At 47.1% G+C, this 27,204-nt stretch overlaps 1 protein-coding gene across 1 annotated transcript in view; it reads left to right on the top strand.

The window, feature by feature from the left end:
- Positions 1-9,410, top strand: part of RASA3 (RAS p21 protein activator 3) — a 134,906-nt gene extending 125,496 nt beyond the window's left edge. Inside the window, exons 20-24 of the mRNA XM_075057213.1 lie at positions 252-334; positions 3,829-4,040; positions 4,829-4,932; positions 6,734-6,917; positions 7,547-9,410. Coding sequence (XP_074913314.1) covers positions 252-334; positions 3,829-4,040; positions 4,829-4,932; positions 6,734-6,917; positions 7,547-7,622 — 659 coding nt within the window. The 3' untranslated portion in view covers positions 7,623-9,410. The remainder of the gene's footprint in view (positions 1-251; positions 335-3,828; positions 4,041-4,828; positions 4,933-6,733; positions 6,918-7,546) is intronic.
- Positions 9,411-27,204: the final 17,794 nt, after the last annotated feature.

Here is a 27,204-nt window from a genome sequence, read left to right as displayed (position 1 = left end):
AAGAAAGACGCTGCATCTTGCTGCAGTAGTCAGTTTCTAAGAGGCAAACGTAGTGCACCTGAAAACAGAAATGAACTTAAGATAATAGTTAAGGACCATGCTAGTAAATCCCTGCTGAGTGACAGAATTTTTTTTTCCTTGTGCAGTCAAAATCATCTTCAAAGGAACTGAATCAGCCCTTAGAATAAGGGCAGAGGGTGAAGTTGAGGTGTGAATAAGTTGCTCAGTATCTCTCTGTGTGTGCTTTGCAGGTGATCATCCTCTGTGTAGCATTCCGATTGAAAACATTCTGGCAGTGGAAAGACTGGAGGAGGAATCCTTTAAAATGAAAAATGTAAGTAGGTCATCTTCATTAATGTACTTGTTAGGCTGGTCTAGATTCACCAGCCTAATCGCCTTTTTCCCTTTTGCAACCTGGATTGGGTTTCTATTGAAAGATGTACAACCACAGCTGCTTGTTCTGTATATAGTAGCAGGAGTTTCCAAAAGTACAGCCCATTCAGATTCTTAACAGCCCAGTCAGCAGTCTTTGGATTTCGTGATCTGCAGCACACTCAGTACTGACCACTGCTGATCAGCTGTCTGGGCTCCATAATGTCAGACACAGGTAAGATGATCGAGTCCCTGCCCTTTCTGTCAGACCTCTCTGTTGGGAAGGAACTGGCTGCTTATAATTGTTAAGGATCACATCTTCTTTCTTAGCTATCAGGGTTTCTTGATTGGTTAATGAAAGTGCATATATATTTGGGGTAGGTCATGTGCCAAAACAACATCTGTGCTGTGCTGGTATGGTTTCGCATTTTGATTGCCACATTAGGGAATAAAATATAGCTGTATTTCTCATGCATGGAACACTACCGCCAACTTCTGTATGTGAGACATACCATCCATTGTGTAAGAACGGTTCTTAGACACGATCAGTTTAGGTGATGTTGGGAGCCTTTTTCATACTCTTCTGCCTGTAAAGCCGAGTACAGTCCTTAAAAAGTTTTATTTAAAAATAAACAAAAAACCCAGCTCAATGCTTTCCAGTTCTAAACATGCATCTACTACAGACTTCTTTATACACATAAATGGTTGTGAGTTTTAGGTTTTCTGCCTTTAAGACTTTCCTGCCATCTACGCTGCTTGTTGACACCATGCAGGGCAGTGCTCGAACCTGCCCGAGATATTAGGTTCCTCAAACAGCGCTTTGTAAAAGTGAAATACAATGCTTAACTCGTCAGTTTTTTCCCTGTTTCAAGTATTGCTTTGGTAGCATATCTCTCTTTGTTAAAAGACGGAATAAGTTTCAGTTCACTTGCTTCTAAAGCACGTCTTCATTGTGCTGTAGCTGGCTCTGGTGTTTATAACTCATGTTAATTACACAGGCAAAGGCAACCAAGCTGCAAAATAATTCTCAAGTTATCAGAAGGCAGCTGTAACGTGATGATCTGTTGCCAACTGTACTCTGCAAAATAGCTTGATTGAACTAAAAGTAGCCACACGGTTGAGATAAAACTTACTGTGTGTGGAGAGGAACTGAGCTATAATTCTGATTGAGTCTTCAGTGACAACAGTCTCTAACTTATGCTGAGTCTACTGGGCTAGAATGCATCCAAAATAGCCTGTTATTGTGAAGATTTATTATAGCAAAAATATCCATTTATTGTTAACATCAGAAACTGTGCACTATTTTGGTTGTTTAAATTCAGTATTACCTAGGAAAAGAAGGTAACTACATCCATTCTGGAAAGTAAGGTTCAGAGTCTTTCCATAAGCAGTAGAAAATACCATTATCGCCTTCCCATGCTAATCTTGCCATACATAAATAGAATACTGCAGCAAGAACAGAATTCTCAAAACACCACAGCAGATGTATTTGCGATGGATATTTCATCATGGGTGCTAAGTGTGATTAAAGATCTACATTTTCTATAAATAATCTCTATGTATCTGTGCTCTGAGTGTGTCTTCCTCACTCCTGATAAATCTGCCTGTCTGGCAGTAAGGCCAGTAGTCTTCATCTTCCTTAAGCACAGTTTGGGGGATGTGGGGGTGGCTTTAAGTACTGTTCAGATCTTCTGTGTTGTTTGAGAAGCAACTGGTGGTTTTGGTAGTAGTGTAAAGGTCTTGCAACCACTTGAAATTCTTGGCTTAGTTGTGGGCTTCTCGGTAACAGTTGCCATATGTTAGTTCACTTAGGTTGGTATCCCCTTACACAAAGCCGTACTCCTTAAAACTGTTCCTTTGTTGTAATGCAGAAGGCTCCATTTACCCCAGCAGGACATTAAAATTCTTTTCCCTTTAGTTCTGTGTTAAGAGGGTTGAGCTGCACACTCCTGTCTTCCTCATTCCTTCCCTATTCCCCAGACTCAAATTGCCAGTAATGTCCTGAAAAGTTTTAATAAAAGGACTCTCACTTCGGTGTGTATTTTAGCAGTGCTGGACTGATCACACTAGCAGCTCCTACACTGCTGTTGTGTTGCACCTTTCTAATTATTGTCTGACATCTGTAAGGATACCAAATCCAGGGAAATGACTGTTGGAGCTTTGTCTTTCCTGTTAGAAGAGACATTGCAATTAAAAAACCTGTTCGTTCACAAATTCACAAGTGTATTTGCAAGCTACTTCGAAGGATGGGCACCTAGAATTGTCACAAGGGAGGAAGAAGTGGTGCCTGGTGCCAGTCTGCAACATTCTCCTGCCCAGCTAGGTGCAGAATTCAGGCCAATGTTTCAGGTCTTTGTCATAGACAAAAGTGAATTTCAGTTTTGGTGCGGTTTTTGGTTTTTTTGGTGTGTGGTGTTTTTTGTTTAGTTGGGGTTTTGTGTGCATCTGTTTTTTCTTTTTAAAGTAGCACAGAGAAACCAGCCATTTGGAAAATAATATTCCACATGATACGGGCAGTGTGATGTCTAATGATTTGAATAATCAAATGAAGAAGTAGATGGGGGAAGGATAATTTAGGAATACCTGTGAGAGAGGAAAACTCATTAAAATTAAGTATTTGCAGAAGCTTGAGGAAATTAAGATGATTGACATTTGCCTTTCCAAAATTTACAGTTAAGTTCACTAACTTGGGCTTGGTTATCTTCAGTGCATGATCAGTATAATCAAGCAATAAGGCTGTGCATCAGAAACTTGCTTCTTCAACAGGAGGAAAATAACTGCAGTTGTGCCATTTTAAGTTCCAAGCTGTTTTGAACAGGCAGGTGAGCTCTAGTTTAGATTTTCAGTGCCCAAGCCATAATGCAGAATTAATGTGTAATTATTTGAACCACCTGATGGTGATTAAAGAGAAACTGTATTGCTGTGATTTGCTAATGGCAGCTATAGTTGGGTGCAGAAGTGTGGTAGTTATTAAGAGGAAAGAATCACGCTGAAATAGGTGTTAAAAAGACTAGTGTTATGGTAGTATTAAAGCAAAGCTATCGCTAAGGCTGGATCCAGTCTCTCGTTTTTTCTCTTTTCTGCCCGCTGCTGACTAGCATTTCCTCTCAGCCCTGCATTGGGTCCATCTGTCAGCCTTCCAAAACTTGGAGCTGCAGCATTACTAAAATTGCATCCCTGAGGCTGACAACAAATCTTGTTCAGGTCCAACCAGCAAGTTGACATTAGCTGTTTGTAAATCATCTCCTACAGGAACAGTATCTTACTCCTTGTGCCAGGTGAAAGGTCTTGTTTTCAGGGCACATTTGCTGCTTGGTTTTGTATTGAAATGTATATATTGGTGCATTCTTTTAGTATGCTGTGTTTTTCCTTTAATAAATCATCAGTCTGACCCCACTCTTGGGTTTACCGACTCATTCTGGTGGTTCATTCTGTGGCTTATTTCCTTATTTGCAGATGTTCCAGGTGATCCAGCCTGAAAGAAGAGTCCTGTATATTCAAGCAAATAATTGTGTGGAGGCCAAGGACTGGATTGATATCCTCACCAAAGTTAGCCAATGCAACAAGAAGCGCCTCACAGTCTACCATCCCTCTGCCTATCTTAATGGCCACTGGCTTTGCTGTAAAGCTACTGCAGATAATACTCCTGGCTGCACACCCTGCACAGGGTAAGGATCTGTAACATGCTGTCGGTCTAGATATTGCCAGGGGTGTGTGCATCTCTGCAGTGTGACTTGCAGGTATGCAATTACCAAGATGATCTGCTGGGTGCACAGGCAGTGCGGTGTTTTCAAAGGCCATCTTTGTTATTTCTGATACTGCCAGTGTCTGCGTATCTTGGTCAAAACGTTGCAATTTTTAGCATTCAAGACATTGATAGGAGTTGACTGTGGGATAAGATGCTTTGGTTCTGATCATCTGTCATTAGTAAAAATGTCAGAAATCCCTTCAACGTCCTGTTTGTAAATTCCTGAAACAGACAATCATCTGCTTCTAGATTTAATTCTAAACTGATCTTTTTCTAAGGGGACCGCTCATGCTCTCTGTTACATGAAGAGGTACTGTCTGGTTCATAGGAAACAATTTTCATCTAAAATGAGAGAGGCAACAAGTCTGTAGTGGTAGTTTCTCAGAATATAAGACCTGGACAGTTGGGAGTTCAGTGCTTTGGCTCCTCCATCTGGTTATAGCAGACTAATTCACCAAAATCTCTGGGTACTGATACAGTCCTCTCTTTCAAGTCAGAGTGAAAGCATGCTGGATAAATCTAGGCATAAAGAAGATTGAACTTGTCTACCTTTTCTTTTGGGAAGAATAGGAAGTTTTGAGCTCTATTACACGCAATCTGTTGGCTTTCATGAGTACTCGCTTTTACTTTCATCCTTGTTAAGTGCTTTTTGTGCCATAACATACTGTTTAGCATGTAACTTCTACCTCTCTTCCTGATGCCTTACAGAGGCCTTCCAGCAAATATACAACTGGATATAGATGGAGATAGAGAAACTGAGCGCATCTACTCTCTTTTCAACTTGTATATGCCAAAATTGGAGAAAATGCAAGGTGAGGATGAAAGATCGTTGCATCTCCAATACACTTAGCAAGGCAAAAATACCTGTGAAAAAATGTATGTTCTAGCTTGACCAGCCTTGCAAATCACATCCTAGAACACAGTGGCTATTATTTAACTTGTTTCCCCTTCTGCTGTCTTGAGACAGTTGTGTGAATTATTTTTGGTGCAGTGTGCAGTCTCAGTCTGTACAAAGTTCTTTGCATAATAAACAGTTGTTTGAAATACAGCCTTAACCACAGCATCCTAAAATAGCGTAAGCACAGAGCATTGCTTGGATGCTCTGAATTGACAAATCAGAGTGTGTCCTAAACCAGAAGTTTACTGATGCTGAAAAGAAGCACCAGCAAAGTTGAGGTTTCAGTGGAACATGGTTTTGTGTTACCAGAAGTCATGTGCACATTCCCTGATTTAGATCCCAAGAACAGGCTGGATACAAATGGTTTCCTCAGGAAGGCTCTTTGGGAATGATCAACAAAAGATGACCTCTGGATGCCTATGAAATGTTGAAAACTAAAGTTTGGGCCAGGAAACCCTCAGGAGCTGAGGGGAGCAAAGATGTGACATGAAGGATAAAAGAAAGAAGAGACTGCAGAGGAAGTTAGGACTGGTAGGCATGCCAAGAAAAGTATCCGGTGTATGCAGTGCCAGACTTGAAGTCCCAATTTAGCACAGGGAGTGGCAGGGAAGCCTTCACTGTGGCACTGATCTTTAAATAGGACTTTATTTTATAATATGAGATAAGCCAGTGGTGTCAAACACACGGATTGGAAAGCACTTTAATCCATTCCTGGCCGCCGTGCAATTGCAAACTTAAGATTCTCACCACTTCCGAGCTGTCTGAACCAATGCCCAGCTTTCCCCTGTTCCGAATCCTCACTGCCAGAGCCAGCATCGAGTTTCAGTGTTGGTGAAAAGGACGCAGGTCTGGCACAGGCAGCGCAGCAAGGGGAAGGTAATTCGAAAGCTGAGACTGAGACGGCAGTAAAGCTAGAACGCTAGGGAAAAATAGAGACAAAGTAAGATATTCTCTCTCCCCTTCTAATATGCTTGGCCACAATGCAGAAGTGGATCACATGGTGAATGTGTTGCAAATGTTTGTGCGTAATCAGTGTTCTGATCTTAGCCAGAAAGGCTCCCTGGTAGGATGAGAAGGTAGTATGACTTGCCTCTTCTTCAGGACACGTCCTTAAGCACGCAGCCAGGCAGTAGTCATGACATATTCTGCTTATGCTTGCTGTATGAGTCTTTTAGGGGTAATGCGGTGAAAGATCTTCCGTGAGTACTTCAACCTGGAATTGTTTTGAATTCAGTCTGTTGTGCCATACTTGTCGCTTAGCTGCCGCTTAGGGATGGAACCTGTCCTCCTGACAAGTGAATACTTGACTTCGTGCAGGCCAACCCTGCAGCACAGTGGCAGAGTTAGGCCTGTGTCAGAGCTCCCAAAGTGTGTGCATGGAGTACTGCCAGCGGTAATTGAGATGAAAGCGTTGCCTGTGCAGCAAAGGACAGCTTTGCACCAAGCCAGGAGCGGCTGCCAGGCTTGCTGCCCTTTCCTCCTGAGACGAGGAGGAGGGAACGGGCATGGACCAGCCCCTGTGCTTACCAACGAAAGGACAGGGAACTGCTCCGTCTGCTGTTGCTGTTGATGTCAGCCACAGTTCTGTGGTGGTCATGCGGAAGCAAACCAAGGAACTGTATGAACCCCAGACTGAGTATTTTTAGTCTGCGTGTCTTGGTTTTTTTCCCCTGCCTATCTGAGACTTATTCCTGTACTTTATTTTTTTTCCCCAGAGGCCTGTGGCAGCAAATCTGTGTATGATGGACCTGAAGAGGAAGAGTATTCTACGTTCATCATTGATGACCCTAAGGAGACGTATAAAACACTAAAGCTGATTATTGAAGGTGTTGGAACTTTAGAGCAGGAGCATGCTCAATATAAGAGGGATAAATTTAAGAAGACAAAATATGGAAGCCAGTAAGTATAATGGGTTCTCCAAACAGGAGCAGTCCTGGGAAATGGTATTTCCCTTGCTTATGTTCTGGCCTTCACCATGTTCATGTTCAAAAAAGATCCTGCAAATACATACAAAGTAAGATTAGGTGACTTAGGGTTTGTATCACAATATTTTGAAGGACTGTAAGGAATTATTAGACGCTTATTTTTTTTAGTGCAGTTTCAGTCATAAAAATAAGTGTGGGGCTTTTGGGGCTTTGGGTTTTTTGTTTGTTGTTTTTTGGTTTTTTTTAATTTTGAACGTATGCTCCTGGAATGAGCATTAAATACCAGAAGATACATGTATTTACCGGCTTCTTTTAGAGTCATGGTTTTAAAATGGGAAAAGTGGCTGATACAGCCACATGACTCTATTTTGTGTACGTGTAAATAAAGGAGCATTCTGTGAATGGCTGACAAAAAAAGAGGATCAATTCAGTCAGTCAGTTCTTCCAGTTCAAGTAAGATGCAATATTATCATTACAATTACAACTTTGCAAATCAAGCTTAGGGAAAAGGTTTTGTCTGTTCACTTTCCATTCTGACATTTGATGTCCTGACACAAAACTCTATGTATAGTACTTGTCCTTTTTTTGTTTCCTTTCTCTTAGAGAACATCCCATTGGCGACAAGAGCTTCCAGACGTACATCAGGCAGCAGTCAGAGATCTCGGCACATTCCATATGAAGTGCAAAGGAAATCACAGGACAATGCTGAAGGGTCGATCAGTGAAGCTAAACAGCAAAACAAAAGGGAAGCCACACATGTAGCAAAATGTATGGATAAGTGTCAAGCTTACAAACTTTGAGACTTGCTAAATGTATTCTCTTTTCAAGAAACTGTTATAATAGTTGCTATGCACTTTATTCATCTGGTTATTGACAGATGATAAAACTCTGTCTTCTAGGCAGTTGTTGTCATGTGTATTTTTAAATTTTCTTTGGTTTCTTGGAATCTAGTGATCAGTTCAATGATCGAGGTGTGTGGACTTCATCTTGACAACTCCCATGCAATTCCTTATGTTTCAGAAACCAAGCATGCTGCTAATATGCAGCATTTTCTAGAGTGGTTGTTTGTTACTGGTTTTTGTTCCTGATTAATGTATATTATGCCACACCCCTGCGTGCTCTCTTAGGAAAAGCTTAGTAACACTTTACTTTTAATGCCTGCATTTAGAAAAGAAGCAGAGGAAAAAACCCTCTGGTGTAATCTCTTGCATTGTAGCTTGTATTCTGAGCAGGCCAAGGAGCAGGCCTTTTGTTTTTACAGCAGCATAATTTTTGCTAAATGTGCACAGTTTTTAATAGAAATTCAGATCTGAATGGTACTCTTGATATTTTTGAGATACAAAGTCATTTGTCCAGACACATTCAGCAGACTTTGGTTTTGAAGATGCAATCTCAGCGGTATAATAAAACTGACTCTCATAAATATGAGTGAGAAAGAAATGAACTTATGTCGAAGCTACAGGTCTCTTTTATGCAGTCCAGTGAATGGTAATCTTTGAAAGTCTGCCAACTGAAAGGCAAGGTAAGCTGATTTTTATGACCTTTTACCACCACAGCAAGAAGGACAAATAGAATATGAGTCTGGCAGCTGAGACACACTGACTCCCAGGCACAAAAGCCGTCAAGATGGGTTTTCTCTGAAAGGATGTTTAAGCACTGGAGTCCATGCCATCCTAGTACCACTTGTTTTTCTGGAAAATAGATTTCTACTTTTCCAAAAATGTTTTTAAATGCTTTTTTAAAGAGACTTGTTAAAGGATATTTAGTATATTAACACGCATAATGGTAACTTGTTAATATTCTGAGTGTAATGAAAATGGAATGAGCTGTGTATCTCACTAATACCAACAAAAGTCATTAAGGAGGGGAATAAAGATCTGCTAAATATAAGATACATATTTATGTATACTGTTTAGTTGTACACCGTAACTTTCCTCTGTATAAGGGTCTGTTTTACAAACATCTAGCTTTGATGGCACGGAAGCCTGCATGATGGACTTTAAGCTTCTGTGGAGGAGAAGCTAGTGTTGGTTTTAAGCTGAATTGGAACAGAAAGCATTGAACTATCGGTTTAATGTGAAGATATCTGTATCTTTCCTTAAAGTGTTACAGAGTAATTCTTAACTGTGTCCTCATTGCATCTGACATGATTTTAAGATGGCTGAAGTACTTTGAATGCCTCTGTTTGTTAGTGATGCTCTTAGGAATGAGGTTTTCTTTTTGTTTGAGTATATAGTAGACCACCTCCTAGTAGATGATAAATGATCTTTTATTCATCTTCACCCAGCAGACTGCGGAAAGGGAAGTAATGAAGCATTGCAGAGATGCATTTTGGACTCCGAGCTTTTAGCTGCCATGAACTGCAATTTTTAACATGTATTTGTAACTTAATATTGTTTATAAAATACTAATTACCTGTAATGTGTGTTCTACTTGCCAATTAAAAGAAATGTTTTATTTCTGAAAACTACGTGCGCATTTGGAGTCTGTTTAGATTCACGGTGGCCACCGGGGTGGCTGTTGACACAGCATCCGCTGCTCAGAGTCGGACCATGGACGGAGATCCTTGTGAGTGTAAACCAACCTCTGTTGAGGCTGCTGAGTCCCATCTTCGTTCCTCCTCCCATCCCCACCCCTTTTCTTGGGGCAGCATTGTACCCGTGGGACTCTGCAGTGAACCGGATTGGACACCTGAGCCAGCCGTAAACCACTCTAGGAGAGAAAGCGGTTACTGCTCAGCTAGATCAGCATCTCGAACTGCTTCCTTCTGTTATTACACAGCTGTTGCTGCTGCAAGGGAGGGGTGAGACCGTGTCGAGAGGACAGGAGGAAAGAGTTAACGCAGCACCCTGCGTGCATATTGGCTCACGGACCTATGGAACCATCATCCTTCTGAACAGGACCTGTTCAGTGGCAAAACCTTGGGCATGCTGAGGTTTGTGCCAGTCAGTCTTCCGGAGCTTACCAGATCCTCAAGTGGATTAAGCTTTGGCTCCGAGACGTCGTGTAACAAGCTGCCCTCTCTGGTCTGTTGGGGAGTGTTTGCAAGAGCCCCTCCGGGGTAGAAAGCTGTCGACCGGCTCATTCAGCCTGTGTTAGTCTAGCTTGTGTTCAAGGTATCTCCCGCTGCTGTATCAGGTATGTCTGTCACCAGAACACAGGCGTGCGTTTCTCAGAAACTTCTGGAGAAGAGCTTCTACAGGCGTGCTCTAGCCGAGTGACAGTAGTGGTTTAACAGGTAGACCACAGCCAGGAAAGAAAGCCAAACTGAAGGTGCAAGACACATCATCACCAGTGTCTTGGCAAAGGTGAACTTGACCACAATTACGCAAGTGTGTCTTTTGCTGAGGAATTGTAAACCTTGTTTTTAAAATGATCAAGGTTTTAAGTAAGATGAGGTAGTAAACTGACACAGGATTTGTAAGAAGTGAGCAGAGTTAAATGCAAAATTACCATAACACCATTCCCAGGTCTGTCTCTTTTCCACACAGTCTCATCCAGTGTATACAATCATTTTGTTTTCTTGCTAACATGTCTTAGCTTAAATCAATAGGAAATCTTTGAAAGCTGCATTTCTTACGGTGTAACTTAATTAACAGGGCTGGTAAGGGGGTTGTGTTAGAAGTGGGCTTCCAATACTTGCTTAGCCTCTGTCTTCTGGCTGTCTGCAGCATATGTTTCTGATGTTATCTTCAGAAAAATATCTTCAGCAAATCCTGCCCACAAGATGGATGACTTGATAGGGACACCTGGGACAGCATCCCTTGTATTTGGAACGAAGAAAATAACATTAAAAAAAAAAAAAAAAGGCACAGCCATAAGTAAACATGTCAGGTCAGTTTTCTTTCCTTCTCTGTCCCAGCCTGAAAGGCAAAAAAATGATTTTTGACAGAAAAAAATTTAGAAGCCAGGCTGTTCTCCCCTGAGACTCCTGATGCCAAAGAAGATCCTCGTGCCTATTTTCTCCCTTGCGGAACCAGTGCACTGGGGCACAGCTGACCTGGCGACAGGACCCGAGTGGCCTTGGTCTGTGTCCATTCCAGTTCAAAGGAGGTGGTAAATGTCTTGGTGCATTTCGGAAGTAAAGAGTTCAGACTGGGAGATTTGGCTATGAAACTGCACACCCAAAGTCAAGAGTCCTGCTAGAGTTTCCTAAGGCAATGGACGGGAGTTTAGTTGACAGAGAAAATCTTGTCACTTGTGTGTGTGTGTTTTCTAGGTGAATGGAGCAGAGATGGAGAGCAGCTGCTGCAGTGATCACAAATCAGTATTGGGGCCTTCTCATGCTGTGGCTGTTGTGTCTGAAGCTGTGCTGGGATGCAGTCAGTTGGGCAGCAGGAGGGACAGCCTTGCACATGGCAGTGATGTCTCAAAGCTCTGCTGACACCAGTGGCGCTTGGTTCTTCACCCAGTACGATTTTAATGAGGTCTGTGTATGGATGAGAGGGTTGAAGAACATGGTTCTTGTCTGGAAATCTTCCCATCTAAAAATTGCCAAATGTAAAAAAAAAAATAATAAAAAAAATAGCAAAGCATGATGTGCCATAGGCATGGCATGCAGTTAATGCAAAGAGCACCCGGGGCCCACCGCAAGGCTCAGTGTCAGCGACTGCTGTCTGAGAAGTTGTGAGAAATCAGTGAGAACTTAGGTCTGCATGAGAAACTCATTTTGGGGCTAGGACGGCTGGCTGTGCCACGAAGCTGAGGCACTTGATGTGATTCCCGTCTCCATCCCTTCTCTGCAATAGTCCACCCAGTTCCAAGGAGGTCATTTCAACTTGTAACCCGTTCAGCACGCTTACAAAGGGCTGTGTGAGGAGCTGGCCTGGCTCGCAGGCGAGAGCGTGAACCCTGCCAGTCCCCGTTTTTGGCTCGAGGAAGCGGATGCTGCAGGAGGACTACGGCGTAGGGCAGTCCCGGAGGCTGGGACTGATGCTGGGTGGTGCTTGGAGATAAAGAACAGCATCTTCCCACGAGCCACCTTCTGTATTCGTTACGGCTGGAGACAAAGGCTCGCAGGCTGACTGGAGAAGACATTTCTTTCTGGGTCTGAGGTACTGTCACTAGACAGTAAATAAATTATTCTAAAGCTCAAGTGGGTACCGAGGAAGAGACAAGGTTTTGAGACAAAAGTGCCGTATTCCTATGTGTGTAAAATTCTGGATCTGGGCTGTGTAAGAAAAGACTAGAAGGAGCTATCACGGAGCAAATAATTGTTCTGGGTTCCTAAAATAAAATGGGATCCTAGGAGATTCATCCTGAGGATAGAAACCAGCCCTCCTAACTTCTGAACAAATCACACGTGCCTTTCTGTTTCCATTCCTATTTTTCATCTACTGCTCCCTTTGAATCATTCTCATTTACCTGAAAAGTTCAAATCATTTGGTTTATCATGTTTCCGCAGAGCTATTTTAACCACAAAGTTGCCTGGCGTTAGCAGGTTTGCCTGCAAAGTTAATGTGGATGTGTTGATTAAACAAAAGGCTCACCAGCAGCCTGGGATAAACGTAAAGAATGTTTAAATGACAAAAAGGGAAATAAAAAGGCTTTTTACTAGTTTTAAAACATTGCTATGATGAATCTTACCAAAAACATACCCCAGATGTACACTGTTCTGGTTAATGTTGAGGGCAAATTCCCTCCACGAGCGTGGGGCCTGTATGGTGTCTAATTTTACTAAATTCACTCCACATCTTTAACCTCTCTCGCAGTTGCACTGCTCTGCCCTAAAGCTGTCGAAAGGAAATATGTTTGTTGTTACTCACTTGAGGCCAGAACAAATGTACTGCCTGGATACGGAGTCTTACGTGAAAACAAGTAAGTCTTGATAGAGGTGACAGTGGTGCACAGGGTTGCCATCAGGTACCAGAGGTGTAAATAAATAAATTTATTTGATTAAGAAAGGCACTTTGTGTAGCCATGTATTTCTCTGGGGGTGGAAACTAAAACTGTAGTCATCATGTTTGTGCAGAGAAATCTGCTGAGGGGAATAAAGGAAGTGAGTTTTATGAATGATAGGGGAAGAAAAAGGGAAATACTCACTTGATGAAAACAGAAACTGCACAAAAAAGGACACCCTGAAACACCTTGTGTTTTGCTTTCTTCAGCAAGTTTTTCTGTGTTGCAACTCAGCCATAATTCCTACTCCTCATCCTCTCCAGAAGCCATCCTCTGGCAGCCGTGACGTCCTGCGCCTGTGATGGAAATGACTGGAGAGGCTCACAGCTGAGAAAAGCAACTTTAAAAATAGACAGGCTCATCTGTGATGTCTGGAGATGCGAATACTTCGCCTCCCGCTGAGCCACGGTGTTGTGAGGACAACCCTATGGTATGTTTTCTCTCGTGGTAAAGCCCCCTTCAAGAGATTCCTGCTCCCCCGCCCTGGCTGTGGTTCAGCATCCCGTTAATAGCACTGATGCAATTGAATCAGTGAAATAATCGGGACTTGTTGAAAGAGGGGGAGATTTTGGAAAAAAGCGGGACCATCCACCTGACGAGGTTTACAGCAGTCTCACAGCGACTTCCATCAGCGCACCTGATGAGGTGGGGACCAGCCCCCCCAGACGGCTTTGCCACCAGACCGAATCATCTCCCAGCTATGCTCCGAACCCGTTTGCTTCCAGCACCATCCCACCTCATGCTCCCTATTAGAATCACCGATGCGCAGCACCGTCTGTGATACGACCTTCTTCTGAAGGCAGTATTGCCAGCGTATATATCCCCTTCCCCCCCAAAACCACACTGTTGTTTAGGTGACCCCCGTCTTCATCTTTTGCGTTGTCTACCTGTGCAGCCTGGTGGCTGTCCAAGGGTCCTGCTCTTCTTCCAGCGTGACAATCGGGCAAAACCAGAGAGAAACTCGGCTCCGAGATCTGGCTCTTCCTGCTGGCGTGGTACCACGTTTTCTCAGGGTTTACCGAGGAGCTGGACCTGCGATAGCTGCTCCGGCATCCAGCCCTTTGCTGCCTTGAATTCCCTCGGCGAAGACTGCCGCAGGCTCGAGGGCAGGTTTCCCACTGGAGACCTGGGCTTGAACCTCATTTGTCTGAAAAACGTCATCCTCTCTCGTTCCGGAGAAGCGCCCTGAGCGTAATTTCTATCAAAGGTGCCAGGAAGGGGGAACGGTAAGCAAAAAGCCCTCGTACGGAGCAGTCTAGAGAGCCCTCTGAGGGGACTTGGCACCGATTCTCAGCAGAGGGTAGCTGGTGCCCAAGTTATTTTGGTGTCAGAAAGAGAGTGCTGATGCTTTTGCTTTATTTAGAAGTTGCAAGCGCAGAAGGGAGAGGATGAAGGAACTGGCAGGCCTGGGCAGGTAGTAAGTATCAGCCAGTGGCCATTTAAGAGGAGGAAGGCATGGAAATCTTCGTGGAGGCTGGAGGAAGGCAGGACCCATCTTTTTGGGCTGGAAGGGGCCAAGTGCCCTGGGGTTCGAGAGTCTGCTCGGCTCTTAGGGTGGGACCTGACACAGTCAATGTAAAGCAAGAGCCGACAGGCACGAGCAGGTGAATCGAAGCCGGTTTTCCCCACCAGGATCCCAAAGCTGAGTGACGCTCCCGTAATCAAGCCGTCCGGTAATTGGTTTTCTCTCCCTGTTTCTCCTGCCTAAGCATTTCCTGCTGTGAGGGAGAGCTGTTGGTTTCTGTTGTTGTTCCTCAGAGCAACACCCGAGTGAAAAACCCGCTGAGCCACCGGGCAGCCCCGTGTGCGTGGACCACCGGCAGTGGCTGCCTGCTTGCCCGGGGCCAGCCAGGAGGAGAAGGGGGCACTTCTTCCCCGGCTCCCTGCAGGTGGGTGCTGCGGGACGGGGCTGCTGGGAATCCCTCCAGGCTCTGCAGGCGAGGTTTCTCTGCCTGGCACAACTTCTTCTGCCGATCCTCCCTCCCTCCCAACGTACTGGGTTGGCCCTGCCCTTCCAAAACTGTCCCCGTCTCTCGTCCCTGCCTGGGGAGAAGAGATGGGGTCAGCCCCTGCTTCCCAGCGCCTTCGTCTTGTCCCAAGTGCCAAGCCCAGCCTGCTGCCCCTTCCCGCGTCTCCGACCTCTCGTTCACCGCTGCCCCAGTCCTGGTTGCCGTCGCTAATTGGAGAATCAGTGAAAATTCCAGTGTGGAAGGGACCGCTGGGGTCCGCCTCATCCCACCTCTCAGATCAGACGGATCTTTCAGCTGCTCCCGATCGTACCTCCGTCCGTGAGGCAGCGCCGCTGCCTTCGCCCGGTCAAGGAGACCCCTTGGTCGGTGATACAACGCTGCAGCGGAGGAGGAAGGAAGCTGGCGAGCTCTCCGTGGAGTAGTTTTATGTTTTTCTTCCCTTTACAAATACAATAACCTCAGCGCTGCTTGGAGCTGATGGGGTGCAAAGAGAAGTATTTCTGTGCCATAGGCAACTATGCCAGCATCCCTGTCTGTAAATCTCCCTCAGCAGGGGCTGAGTGTTCAAAAACGGAGACTGGGGGCTTTGTAACTGCATTAATCAGAAGTGGGTTTTCTTTTGCAGGGAACGGGGAATGGTGTTCTGCTGAATATGCTCATATACAACTCTGACAGCACTGTTAGAGTGTTACTTCACCAGACAATTTCTGATGTCTTGTTGACATCCATGGGAAAGAAGATCTGTATTCCAAATTAATTCAATAACAGCCATAGGACAAAGATAGGATCTGTCTCTCCAAATGTGGATGTCCACCGCATAGATGCTGACATTTCACTTAGTCACTCAACCTCTAACAGTCAGGGGAAAGAGAGAGACTCCTCTAGAGCGTGACTTACAATTTTAGATGCCTACCTTAGGATGAAATTAATCAAACCCTAAAAATTTCCAGTTCCTTTCTGTTGACTGCCAGGAACCTGGCATGATCGCTTACAGTGAAGACACCTAAAGCTGGTGAGACGAATCCCACCCAGGCTGATAGGAGAGAAGCCCGGCTGCTGTGATGTGTGTTGTCCCTCTTCTTTATTCACCCTCAGCGTGCAGCAGTGATTTTCTTGCAAGCCCCGGTTCTCCTCCTGGGTGTTTCCCTCCTGCCTTGGGTGCCACAGGGATGGCTCAGGCCACTAGATGGGGGTGCTCTCATGCAGGATCCGTCCCACAACCCCACCGCCCTGCTCGGCATGCCCTCTTTTCCAACCATCCCAAACAGGAGAAGCTCGGGAGCACTTTCCCGTGAGCACCAGCACTGGCTCCCTGTGTCGCTGACTCCACTGGTGCCACACGATTGACCCAGGTGGGGTGCAAGCATATGGTGGGTTCCCCTTGAGCTTGCCAGAACATGCTCTGTGGGCTTCAACTGGCTTTTTTTATTAACTTCTGCCTGCTGCGGTGGGACAGGAGCACCCCTGGTGCAAAGCTGGGGCTGCTCCGACAGCACCTGATGCACCATGAAGGCTGGCAGGACAAAGTGCCCCCTCCCAGAAAAGCTCAGACTGGCAAAGTGTGTCTGAGCAGGTCGGGTTCCAGCCTCGCGTGGTGTGCCCGCAGTGGTTTTAGCTGGGTACTTGGTACGGGGGGGAAAAAAAGGATATTGCTGCTTGGCAGAGGGCAGCCAGAGATGAGAAAGGTAAATCCCTCGCTGCCTCAAACGGATCAAAGCGAGGAGGATGGCAGTCCCAGTGTGGTATCCCTTGGATCCAGGGCTCCCAGGCAGCAACAGATTTCCTGGTTATTGCTTTCAGTTTACTTATTGGCACATTGCGTGGGTGCGATATGGGTCTTGTTTTAAGTATCCCAGCTCCCCCGATTTGCCTGTTGTGTCCTCTCTTCACACGAGGGAAGGGAAACCCACTTGTCTGGGTGAGCTGCACGTCCTGATTGTTAAACTCGCACTGGGAAACCGCTGTCTGTTTAACTCTGCAGTGCCAGAAGCCATTCCTGTGGTGTGGAATCACAGCTTGGGAACTGTAGAGCTGGCCCCGTGGTCACTTCTGGGATTCTGGCTGGAAAGAAAACCCGAGATCAAAGGGCCTTACAGCATTAGTACAGCAACCATCGCATCCACATTAGGGCTGGCCCAAAGGATTTGTGTTCTGAAAATAGTTCTGAAAAGATTTCTAAAAAATGCAAAGAATACTGGCATTCTTAAATTTGGGAGCAGGAATAGCCTCCTATTGTTTTTGCAAGTACTCGGAAAAGAAGAATAATACTATATTTCATCAGTCTTGTGAAATATAGTCAGGTGGAGACTTCTTCAGAGCCCCTCAGCTGTCTGACCAAGAACAACGCTCAAGCCCTTCCTTGAGACAGAGGAAGCATCCTTTGTGCGTTACTGTTCCCTTTGCAAGGGGTCAACAGGAGAGAGAGAAGGAGCGATGCTGAACAGGCGACCGTGTCTCAGGACCTGCTCTGGGGAGAGACCTGGACCTCAACTGGACGGAGAAGAAACTTCCACCAGCCTTCTTTCGCGTCCCTTCCCTGGCACCACGCGTTCAGACCCCTTCCCTGGCATTCCTTAACCCAAACCTGACCTCCCGCAGCCTCTGCTGCTGTCACCGTCCTCCCGGGGGTGGCTTTTGGGGTGGCTGCTGGCAGCTCTCCTGGGAGGAACAGATCCTGCTCCCCACAGGCTACCAGCCACCACCGGCAGGTCTGTGCGAGCCCAGGGAATTTGCCAAAGAGAGACGTGCCCGGCTGGCGAGGCTGTAACGTGGCCGTGGAGCACCTCTCCAGGGCACAAACTGGAAGAGGCAGCATAAATCACGCCGGCTGTGTGGCTTTCCCCCCCTTTGCTCTGTACAGATCAACTGGTTTCTTTTTGTTTGCACTGTGTGTTTTTCCCTGGAAGGCACGTGATGCTTAATCTGCAGATATCCCTTCTTCAAAAATGTTTGCCCGAGTTTCGAGCCAGGGACCTGGGAGAGGAGCATTTCTCAGCCAGCCCCTCCTCTGCAGCGCTCCTAAATCGCGGTGTTTTGCGCTTTTCGCCTGGGCAGACGCGGGGACAGGGCTGGCCAGAGGTGGGCTGGCAGGAGCTGCGAGTTTGTGGCACAGGCTGATTTCAGCTGCGTTGCCAGAGACTGGATATTTTATGCGCTGGCTAGCTGAGATGTCCGTCTCTAGATGCTGGAGCATCTCATCCTTGGCTGTGAGGGCTGACAAGGACCAGCTGAGAAGCAGATGGTAATTAAAACAGAAAAGCAGAGCTTTAGCCTGCTTTGTTCATGTGTCCAGGTCGCCTTACACGGAGGTCTAACACCCATTATACGATGCTGTGGTTGGTGCAGGGGGAGGCTGTGGTCTGTAATGCTTATTTCTAAAGCGCTACGCCGAAGCCACGCACCTTTTCCCTCACCCCTATCTGCTCCCTAGGTTCCTGCTGCTGGTCTGTCTCACACCCATTTTCTATGGCCTAAATTTTACCTTGCTTATTCATCAGGGTCGTTGCTTTTATAATACAAAGCAACAGGCAATGCAGAAATTAAATTCATCGTGCACCAGTGAAATGGGTGTATGCTCAGGCTGCTCTTCTCAGAATGCCTCTGTTGCAGATGCAAAAGCCTATGAGAGGACAAACCTGTGTTAAATGCAATATCCTTTCTTCTGCCACCTGTTTTGTTTCTCTTACAATAGACACAGGTGAGATGACACTGGCAGATTTCCACTCCACAGACAGTAGAGAGGCCATTTCCCACTAAGGAGAGCGGTGTGTTACCGTGCACATTTTCAAAGGCTGGGGAAGGCATTGCTGGGCTAAAACTTGGCAGAAAATTCTTCCATAAATGAGAAGCTCTCCGAGATTGGCAACTGGAAACGACGAAAAGGACGGGAGCAAATTCACCTGTGAGAAACCTGCTGGAGGTTAAATCTTCGCCTTTGCCGCTCTCCGGAGCGTGCTGCCTTCGTGGGTGAGTGAGAGCGGAGTCGCGTGCCGTAGGAGCGGATCGATTTTTGCTTTAAATGCTCAGCTTAAATTTTTGCTTTAAATGCACTAGGTAAGCCCCTCTTCCTCAGGCAGTGAGACCCCCGCACCCAAACGCTCACCATCCGGATAGACTCCGGACCGTGCTGCGATAGCTACGCTGTCCGGTAGTCTAGGACTCGCTAATACAGGACTTTTTCCACCTCGCTCAGGAGCAGGGATCTGGAAGGTGGCTCTGAGAGACATTTTGCGTACAGTGAGTGTATGAAACACCTACATCAGCCCAAGAGTCACACGCGCTTTCTTTTGTTAAGTGGGTTTTAAAAGCTTTAGCCTCGGGGTTTTGAACTATCAGCAAACAAAATGAGACTCGGATTCAGTTGTGAGGGCTTGATGGATTATGTTTTGCCCCTCCAGCGTCCCGTCTCCTCCTCTTCCCTAAGCGACTCTCCTGCCCGAAGGCTTTGGGAGGCACAAGGGGAACGTACGTCCACTCTCTCCCCCCGGACACAAAAGATCCCACCTCACACTGTCCCTGAGGGCTGCTGGTGGTGATTCAGCAGTTCCCAAACTCCTCTGTCGCTTAGTCCATTTCTTGTTGAGAGCCACCGGTGCTACAAACTGTGGGCGATGTGAGCTTGTGTCTCTCAACCTCTGATTTGGAAGGTGCCAAAATAGCCATAGGCTCCGTCGCTGCCACTGTTAGCCTAAATTCAGTAGAGACACGTGCAGGAGAATTGCATGATGGGGAACATTTATGTACCCTTATCACACACGTGCACTTAGTAACGCTTGGTCGCTGCCACCGCTGTCTGCAGTGGGTATGTACCAACAGCACCGACTGGAGCTGTCGCGGTATTTTAACTAGAGGACTGATTTTCACCGAGAGATTCAGAGGATTGGAAGGAACTAGAGTGTGAGATTTTTGTCTGTCAGCTGGCCCTCCGCTGAGGGGGGTCTGAAGACACCGTGTCTGTCGAGTGTCAGAATTACGAAAGAAATGAGAAAGCTGTCTTCCTCCAAAACCTCCCAGCAAACCTTCACGTGGACAGGCTGCCAGAGCGCCGAAGAGCCCGAGCAGCGCTGACCCCCGAGGGCTGCCGCTTAGCCCTCGGTGTTGCAGGGCTGTCTGCAGCACAGCTGCTCCAGCTCAGGCTGAGCATCCAAAAAATATTCCAAGGTCACCATAGCTTTCCTTCCCATAGGGCTTGCCTCCACGTCAGCAGCCCTATGGGGTGTTTGTTGGAACTACAGGTCATTTTCCATCATGCAAAGTAGGAAGCTTGCTGCTGAATAATGGGTAAGCTGGGTAAAATCCCCCTTTTCCCCCATGGTTCTCTAGTAACATTTTCCTCTCTCTGCCCTGCCTCTGTCAATGGGACTGACAAGTTTTCTTCCAAGTTACCAGCCTGCCAGTACACCTGCCACCAGCGTCCCGTGCTCACGGAACGTCCTGCGGTATTCCTCAAAAGCGCAACACCGTCTCTTGTTGCAACCAAATCAGTCACTGCAAAAACCCAGTTGTGTGTCAGATACGTCATCGGCAAATATTGGGTAATGCTTACAGTGCCCCTGGCAGTACCGCGCAGGGTAGTAAATCTCATCAGATCTCAGCACAGCCTGTGTCCCTAGAAGCTCTGGAGAGCATCGTTTCCTTCTCCTGATGTAAACATCTTCCAGGGCTGAAGAATTTAATCTGATGTTCATGCAGCCTCCTTGAAACGCTAAGGGTAGTGTCGCTTTAATTGCCTTTGAATAGGTCTCATCAACCTTGCAGCTGCAGATGGAAATAGCTTTTCATCTTTTTTTTTTCTATTCTTTTCCCTGAGATCATTTTTACTGGAGGAAATATGGCATTTACAGCAATGGGCTTGTAGGGGGCCAGCAAGGCGTCTCTGCAAGCTGGATTTCTTCACCCTGTTCTGACCAACTGATTTGCTTGGCAACAGCATACAAAAACAACGCAGAGAGCTGCCTTGGAGGAAAGTGGATGTCCTGTAGGCCGTGATCTGATGTTTTCCAGACAATGTCTCTGTCTGGCAGCAAACTGCACTCTTCTCCAATTCTTCATCATCTTCAAGAGGTGGATAATATAACCAGATAGGATTGTCCAAGGACAGATTTGCCAGTTCTTCCCTGTTTCTATCTATTTCTTTATGGACTTCACCAAAAAACACATTAACCCTTTTGGCTACAGCCTGAAACTAGGAGCTCAAATTCAGTTCCCCACTTAATCTTGTAGATACTCTTTTTTTAGAGCCCCTGCTTTCCACTTTGCCACCTTCTGAGCCCGTCCAGCTTTCTCTGTCCATCCTCTGTCCCCTGGGGAGCTGCATGGTGGGGCTGGCTGTAGATAGCACTGGTCTGCTCAGAGCCTGGTAGGGTCAGAACTCACCAGCTCTCCCCAGAGACACCCTGGAAGGGCACGACATGAGCACGATCGACAAAATGCTGATTTTCGCGTAAGTAATTGGAAAGGTCGTAGAGGGGGGAAATGGCCGAGAGAGGTAGGCATGGCCTGACTCGTCACCAAAACTAAATTAGCACGGTGGTTAACCTAACCTCTTGAGCTGGTCAATGTAAAATGACAGGCAGCTTGTGCTTCCAGAAGCACTGCTTGTAAAATTGAGGCAGAGCAGCTTTGGGTTTTGCTGCGAATAGCTCGACGGTGCTACCTCATGGCCAGACAGAAAACTACTTTGCCCTCCTATTTCTTTTTTCATTTTTTTATTTCTCCTGCAAGTGACAGGGTTTCTCTTACCAACTGGTGTGAGGGACTCTTGCTACAGGAGCCTCTTACTGCTAGACAAATATTTGAAGCATATCCAATGTATCCAGCTGCATACGCTGGGATTTTTTTTTGGCGGGGGTGGCAACTTAAAAGGTTGGCAGAGTGCTTTTGTCGAATATAAAGGTTCGGTTTGTCCTTCTCCAGTTACCTGGCACAGTGTCGTACCCATCTCAGACAAGGAGCTCTTTGGCACAGGGACCGCTTCTGAACTCGGTGGCCCAGGTCCCTGCAGGAGGGGGGTGCAGCCACCACCGCTGGCTGGCGTCGCAGCTGGCCCCTACAAACACCGTGCCTTATCGTGGAAAAGATGAAGTTACAGGACAAGCCGTAAATCCCACTGGATGCCACCTGTCTTCTCTTCCCTTCAATACTAGCTGGAAAAAGATCAAGCATCAAAATACACTCATGATTTGGAAAATTGATCTGGCCTGGAAACTTCTCATTCCCATTCGCTAGCTTGTTTCCAGCCCCACTGCAGAGTATTTCTACGCTGCTAAATAAAACAAGACTAGGGACCATCCTGAGGCCACAGCCTCTTACCTGCCCCGTTTCAGGCAGGTTTAAGCCACGGTAGTTGCTTTCACGCTGTATCGCACCCACCCTGGGTCTCCTCTGAACCGCAGCGGCACCTCTTTGACCCAAAGTCATATTTTGTTTTGCTCTCTCGGTGCAGAGGGTCGGAAATAACGTGAGGTCCCGCAGTGCAGCCCCCCAGCCGGGTATTTTATAGCCGAACACCGAAGGTGGGAGTGTGTCCCCCTGTTCGTTGGCTTTCATGAGCTAACTGCAGTTCCTGCAAAGAGATGCAAAGCCTGCGGCAGCCGGAGAGTCGAAGCCTGCCGTGGTTCCCCACGGAGTGAGGCTGGCTGCAGTTTCTCCGGGACCAGCAGTCCTCTCTCCATCAAATTAGCCCTTGTGAGAAAAGCTGCCTTAGCCTGCGTGGATCCTCCCTTCCAGGGGTGCTGGTCCAGCAGCCCCCGGCTTGGGGAAAACCTCTCCAGGGCTGTCTGCTGCTTTTGGGATACACCACGAAGCCCTCCTCAAACAGACAAGAAAAGAAAAGAAAGCTCCTCTGGAGGGCAGCAGTCAGGGTAATAGTTCTCCGGTCGGTGCACAAGACGTTAGCTCTGTTTGCCAGAAGCTCTTCCAGTGGTTCTGTAAGAGTAGAGCAGCGTATTGCAAAACGAGCCCCGTACACACCATATGGGACCTGATAAGATGGGTGATTTTGGGGTCCTGGTGACAGACGCACGTTAGGTATTTATGAGAGAAAAAAAGTGACCCCTTGGGGGAAGGCTGTGGTGAGACCAGTCTACCGTTCCTGGTGTGTTCCTGCTGCTTTCCAGTGGGGATGTGGCACACACACCTCGTTAGCTGAGCTGACCTAGAGTGCCATCCTTCCCAGGGCCAGAGCCGAGTATCCATAACAAATTGTTTGAAACTCTTTATTTTTCACCAGGTTGTGTTTACCAGCACACAGGAGCTCGATGGGAGACCCAAAACTGCGTGTCGGCACTGCCGCCGTCCTCGGAGCTGAGCTGCAGAACCGTCCTCCTCCGATGGACTCTGATTTTTCTATCGATCGGTCTTCCGACCGCGGTCAAAAATACGCAGCAGTTTGGACCTGCCACCAGCGCTGACAGCACTTCGCCTTCCTCAGCGTCGCCCCAGCGGAAGAACGGGGCGAGAGATGCTACGAGCGGAAACAGGCCTGGGGACAAGACGCCAACCGCTTTGAAATTCGTTGGTTTTGGCAATTGGTAAGCGAGCGTGTCTGTCTGATGAGGGCTTCGCGGTGTATCCCAAAAGCAGCAGACAGCCCTGGGGATGTTTTCCCCAAGCCGGGGGCTGCTGGACCAGCATCGCTGGAAGGGAGGATCCACGCAGGCTACGGAAGGGTCGCCTCTCCGCTGAGCGTGAAGGATTATTTGGCTGAGGAAGGCTCCTCCCCTCCCCGTTTTGGGACCTCGAAGAAGCATTCAGTGACGACAGGAAGATTTACACAATGTCCCGGCGCTGCTTGTTTCCTGGCCGAGGGGACACGGGGTTTCCAAGAATCCCGCGAGCTCGTGTGAGAGGCACCGAAGCCGCTGCCTGGCAGGAGAGGTGCTGGCTCTGCACATCCACGCAGCCGGTGGGATGGAGGAGCCCGGCCAAAGTACTCTTTTGGCATGTTTTTTCTTTCAAAAAACACTCAGAAATATAAATTTAAACTGACAAGTTAAAGTCACTAGAAAGCCCCCTGGACGAGGCTCGGTATTGCTCATGTGGGAGCTCTCTGCTGACACGTGGTGTAGAAAGTTTCGGTCTTCTGAGAGGATGGGTTTAATGTTAGCTTGACTTTTTTGCGGTGTCGATGCAGAGAGACACGGTAATTGTACTGCTTTTGCACAAGTGCAAAATTCCGGCAGCCTCAGCTTAAGAAAATAAAACATTGAAGCTTAGATTGCAAAATATGATCCAGTTGCTCTTGGTATAAAAAAAAACCAAAACACCCTGAAGATATTAAAGCTGGGAGCAGAGCTTTCCTGGTTTCTCCTATTTATCTGCTTTTATGTGCTCATAGCTACTGAAACAATGGGGAGAACAGGGAATAATAAAACTGATTAACTGTGGAAGCGAGTGTGGATCAACGGGAGTTATAACACTTCTCCACTATCGCTGCATTTCTTAATAAATCTGGGTCTCCAAGGACCCTGTGACTGAGAAACGCACGCAGAGAGCATTTACCGTGACTGTGTGTGCGAAAGCAAGTTGTTTGGATAGGCAGATATCACTCTCTATCTCGCTGTCTGCCAGTTGCGTACCTGCACCAAGTGACAGGCAAAACAAACAAGGTGTGGTATTGCATTAAAAAAAAAAAAACAACAAAAAAAACCTGCGGGACAAACCACAGCAGGTAAGCAGCCAGAAATACAAACCGCGTGTTCTCCGGCACTGCTTGCCAATGTTTCGCGTGTCTCCGGCTCCTAAGCACGCGTGGGTTCCCTGCGTTTATTTACTCCCATGAACAATAGCCTGCCTTTTCTGAGCTGCCTTTCAGGGAGCTTTTGAGGGCGGTCATCTCTGGAAACCGTCACCCTCCGGAAGGGACCTGTTGTGACGAGACCCACGGAGCGGCGCGACCCAGGCTGCCATGCTGCGGAATAAAGGTCTCACCCGTGGGAACTGGAAATCCCAGATTTTCAAGAATGTTCCAGCTTCGATAGGTACCGACAACCCCCAGAGAGGAAAGAAAATAGCTTTTAAATGCTTTTCCTGATTTCTTTTGGAAAGTGTCCTGAGTTAGGGGCATGACTAGTGCGGCCAGGCTGCGTGAGTGAGTCCCTGGTGATTTTGGAGACTTCTCTCATTGTATTCCCTGTCTCTGCTGCGATGAGCTTCCATATGATGCTGCCCTAGGACAGCTCTGGCCGGACCCCACTTGTTCAAGCCCGTAGTGCGATGGGGACATATTTTCTCACAGACCAATGATACGCTGCATCATGCTGGACCAGCGGCGTTTTTGGTGTTTTGGATGAGGACGAGTGGATGATGGTCCTACTTTTCTCTTTTTGGGCTTTTACATCAGCAAAACTCCCTCTCCCAGCTGCTGATGCCAGGCCAACTGTCTGGGGGGCTTTCCCAGCAATTCTGCGTGAGGAAAACCCTTCGGAGAGCCTCCGGCTTGCTCCGCGGGAACACCCCTCGCACATCAGCTGGGGTTGAGGCGTGTTAGCATCAGATGTGACGTGCTGCATGGTGTGACCTTCTTCCCCTGGGCACTGCACTTCACACGCGTGAAAGTCGGCTTGAGATGTTTCCCCAGCTCACGGCTCATGTCCCCCGTTCAATGTAGATATTAAAAATCAGAGCAGATTTCACAGCCTAACTCTCAGAAATGCCATCAGGTAGTAGTCTGACATTAACTCCTTAATTGTCCCTTGTAACCTTTGTGGATATCTCTTTGGAAAGCTCACAGAGACCATCCTGAAAGAAAATGTGGTGGGGAGTGTGAACTCAAACCAAACCAAAACAGAATAGAGCAGGAGTGACAGAAAAAGCCTAGAATATATGGCAAAGATTGAGGGACCTACGTATAGATGAAAAATTGAACATCAAGAGTTGTTTCAGCCACAAATCACAAGAAGTGAAAGGGACTGGCACGTTAAATGATGTACAGAATATAAGGAAAACACATCAGTTAGCCTCCAGCCAAAGCACGTTACAGTACCCAAAACAGATTATAGTTGAAGAGCACTGTATTTTTAGGAGTATAAAGTACAAAACCTATCGATGCAACAGCTTCTACCGATGGCAACTGTGTCAGACACGGTGCCGAGCCTCTCTTTTTCATTGTACTTCTATTTATCATCCACTGCTGCTTTATAATTTTATCCTTTTACCAGATGTTCGCCGCATACCTTGCTCGCAGATGCTTCTAGTATCGTGAGCTGCTCCATTGCGCTCCCCTGGTGAATCTCCATTCCGCCTGTGCATCCCATCTGCTTCCAAACTTCCAGAGGTTCAGGGTCTTTCCTCCAGCCCCGCTGGCACAGCACCTCGTCTTGGCCCTCGGCAGCCAGCTCGGGACCTGGGAGACCCTTGGCTCTTGCACGTGTGTTTGTGTGAATCGGGGTCACCCGAAATTTACGGGAGCTTGGGGACAGAAGGGCTGGTTTCTTCTGCTGGTGGCTGGCTCAGAAACGATGTTGGGCTGGATGGACTTTGCTTTGAGGTGTTTCAACCGTTCTGACCTTCCTGTGTTCAAGAACTGCTTGGATATCCAGCCCCTGCTTGTCCTCACGCTAACTCCAGTACGTCTTTCCCAGAGACCCAGTACGAGGTCTCCCCTCGTTCAGTAATTCCTTCAGCCTCCCTCTCCTTGGGAGAGGCGATGCCATTGACAGGGACTTTTGTCACCTTTCACGTGAGGAATCCTCTTGTCGGCTGCTTGTTCTTCAGCCTACTGATCTCTCTGACGTCTCAAACTACTTCTCTGGGTGTTTCTCATTGGCATATTTTCAAACTACTGCCCAGTTTGAAAGCTATTGCTCCACTCGTTATTTGAACTACTGTGATGGTTAAGGGAATGAGGATGATGCAAAGGAGTTTCTGAACCAGAGGCACCTCGGTCATAGACAAAACTCACAAAATCTGCAGGGAAAAAAATGCTCCGCGCAAACCTCTCGCCTTCCTCCCTGTGCCGGGATCCTCACTGCTGTAAGACATCTCTGGGGTTGTCTAATGTCCATCTGGGCACGTCTGGCTCTGCTCTTTCTACTCAGTGCCCAGGTTCCTGGTGCATATGAGATTTTCTCCCAGGCTTGAGAAGGTCTGGCTATGGAAATGTGTCTGGTCTCCTTCAGGGAGGGCCTTCGGGGCAGTTTTGGACACCCCCTTAGCAGAGCTGGTTTCTCCAACTATATTGGAGGCAGGCAGCTGCCTTCAGGGCTGAAATTTAAGCCACTCGCTCAAAGCTGAGACCATTTTTCCTCCCTTTCCAACTCTCTGTTCTACCGAGGGAGAGAAGCAAGGCTTTCCATGAGATCACCTCGTTCCCAGCAGAGAGAATACCTCGGTGGAAAACGCAGATTCAAACCAGTTCAAAGATCCTAATATCTTCCACGTAGAGGAGCTCCC

The sequence above is a fragment of the Buteo buteo genome, chromosome 25, assembly GCF_964188355.1.
Source record: "Buteo buteo chromosome 25, bButBut1.hap1.1, whole genome shotgun sequence".
In the NCBI taxonomy this organism is placed as follows: Eukaryota; Metazoa; Chordata; class Aves; order Accipitriformes; family Accipitridae; genus Buteo; species Buteo buteo.
This window is presented reverse-complemented; position numbering and strand designations above follow the sequence as displayed.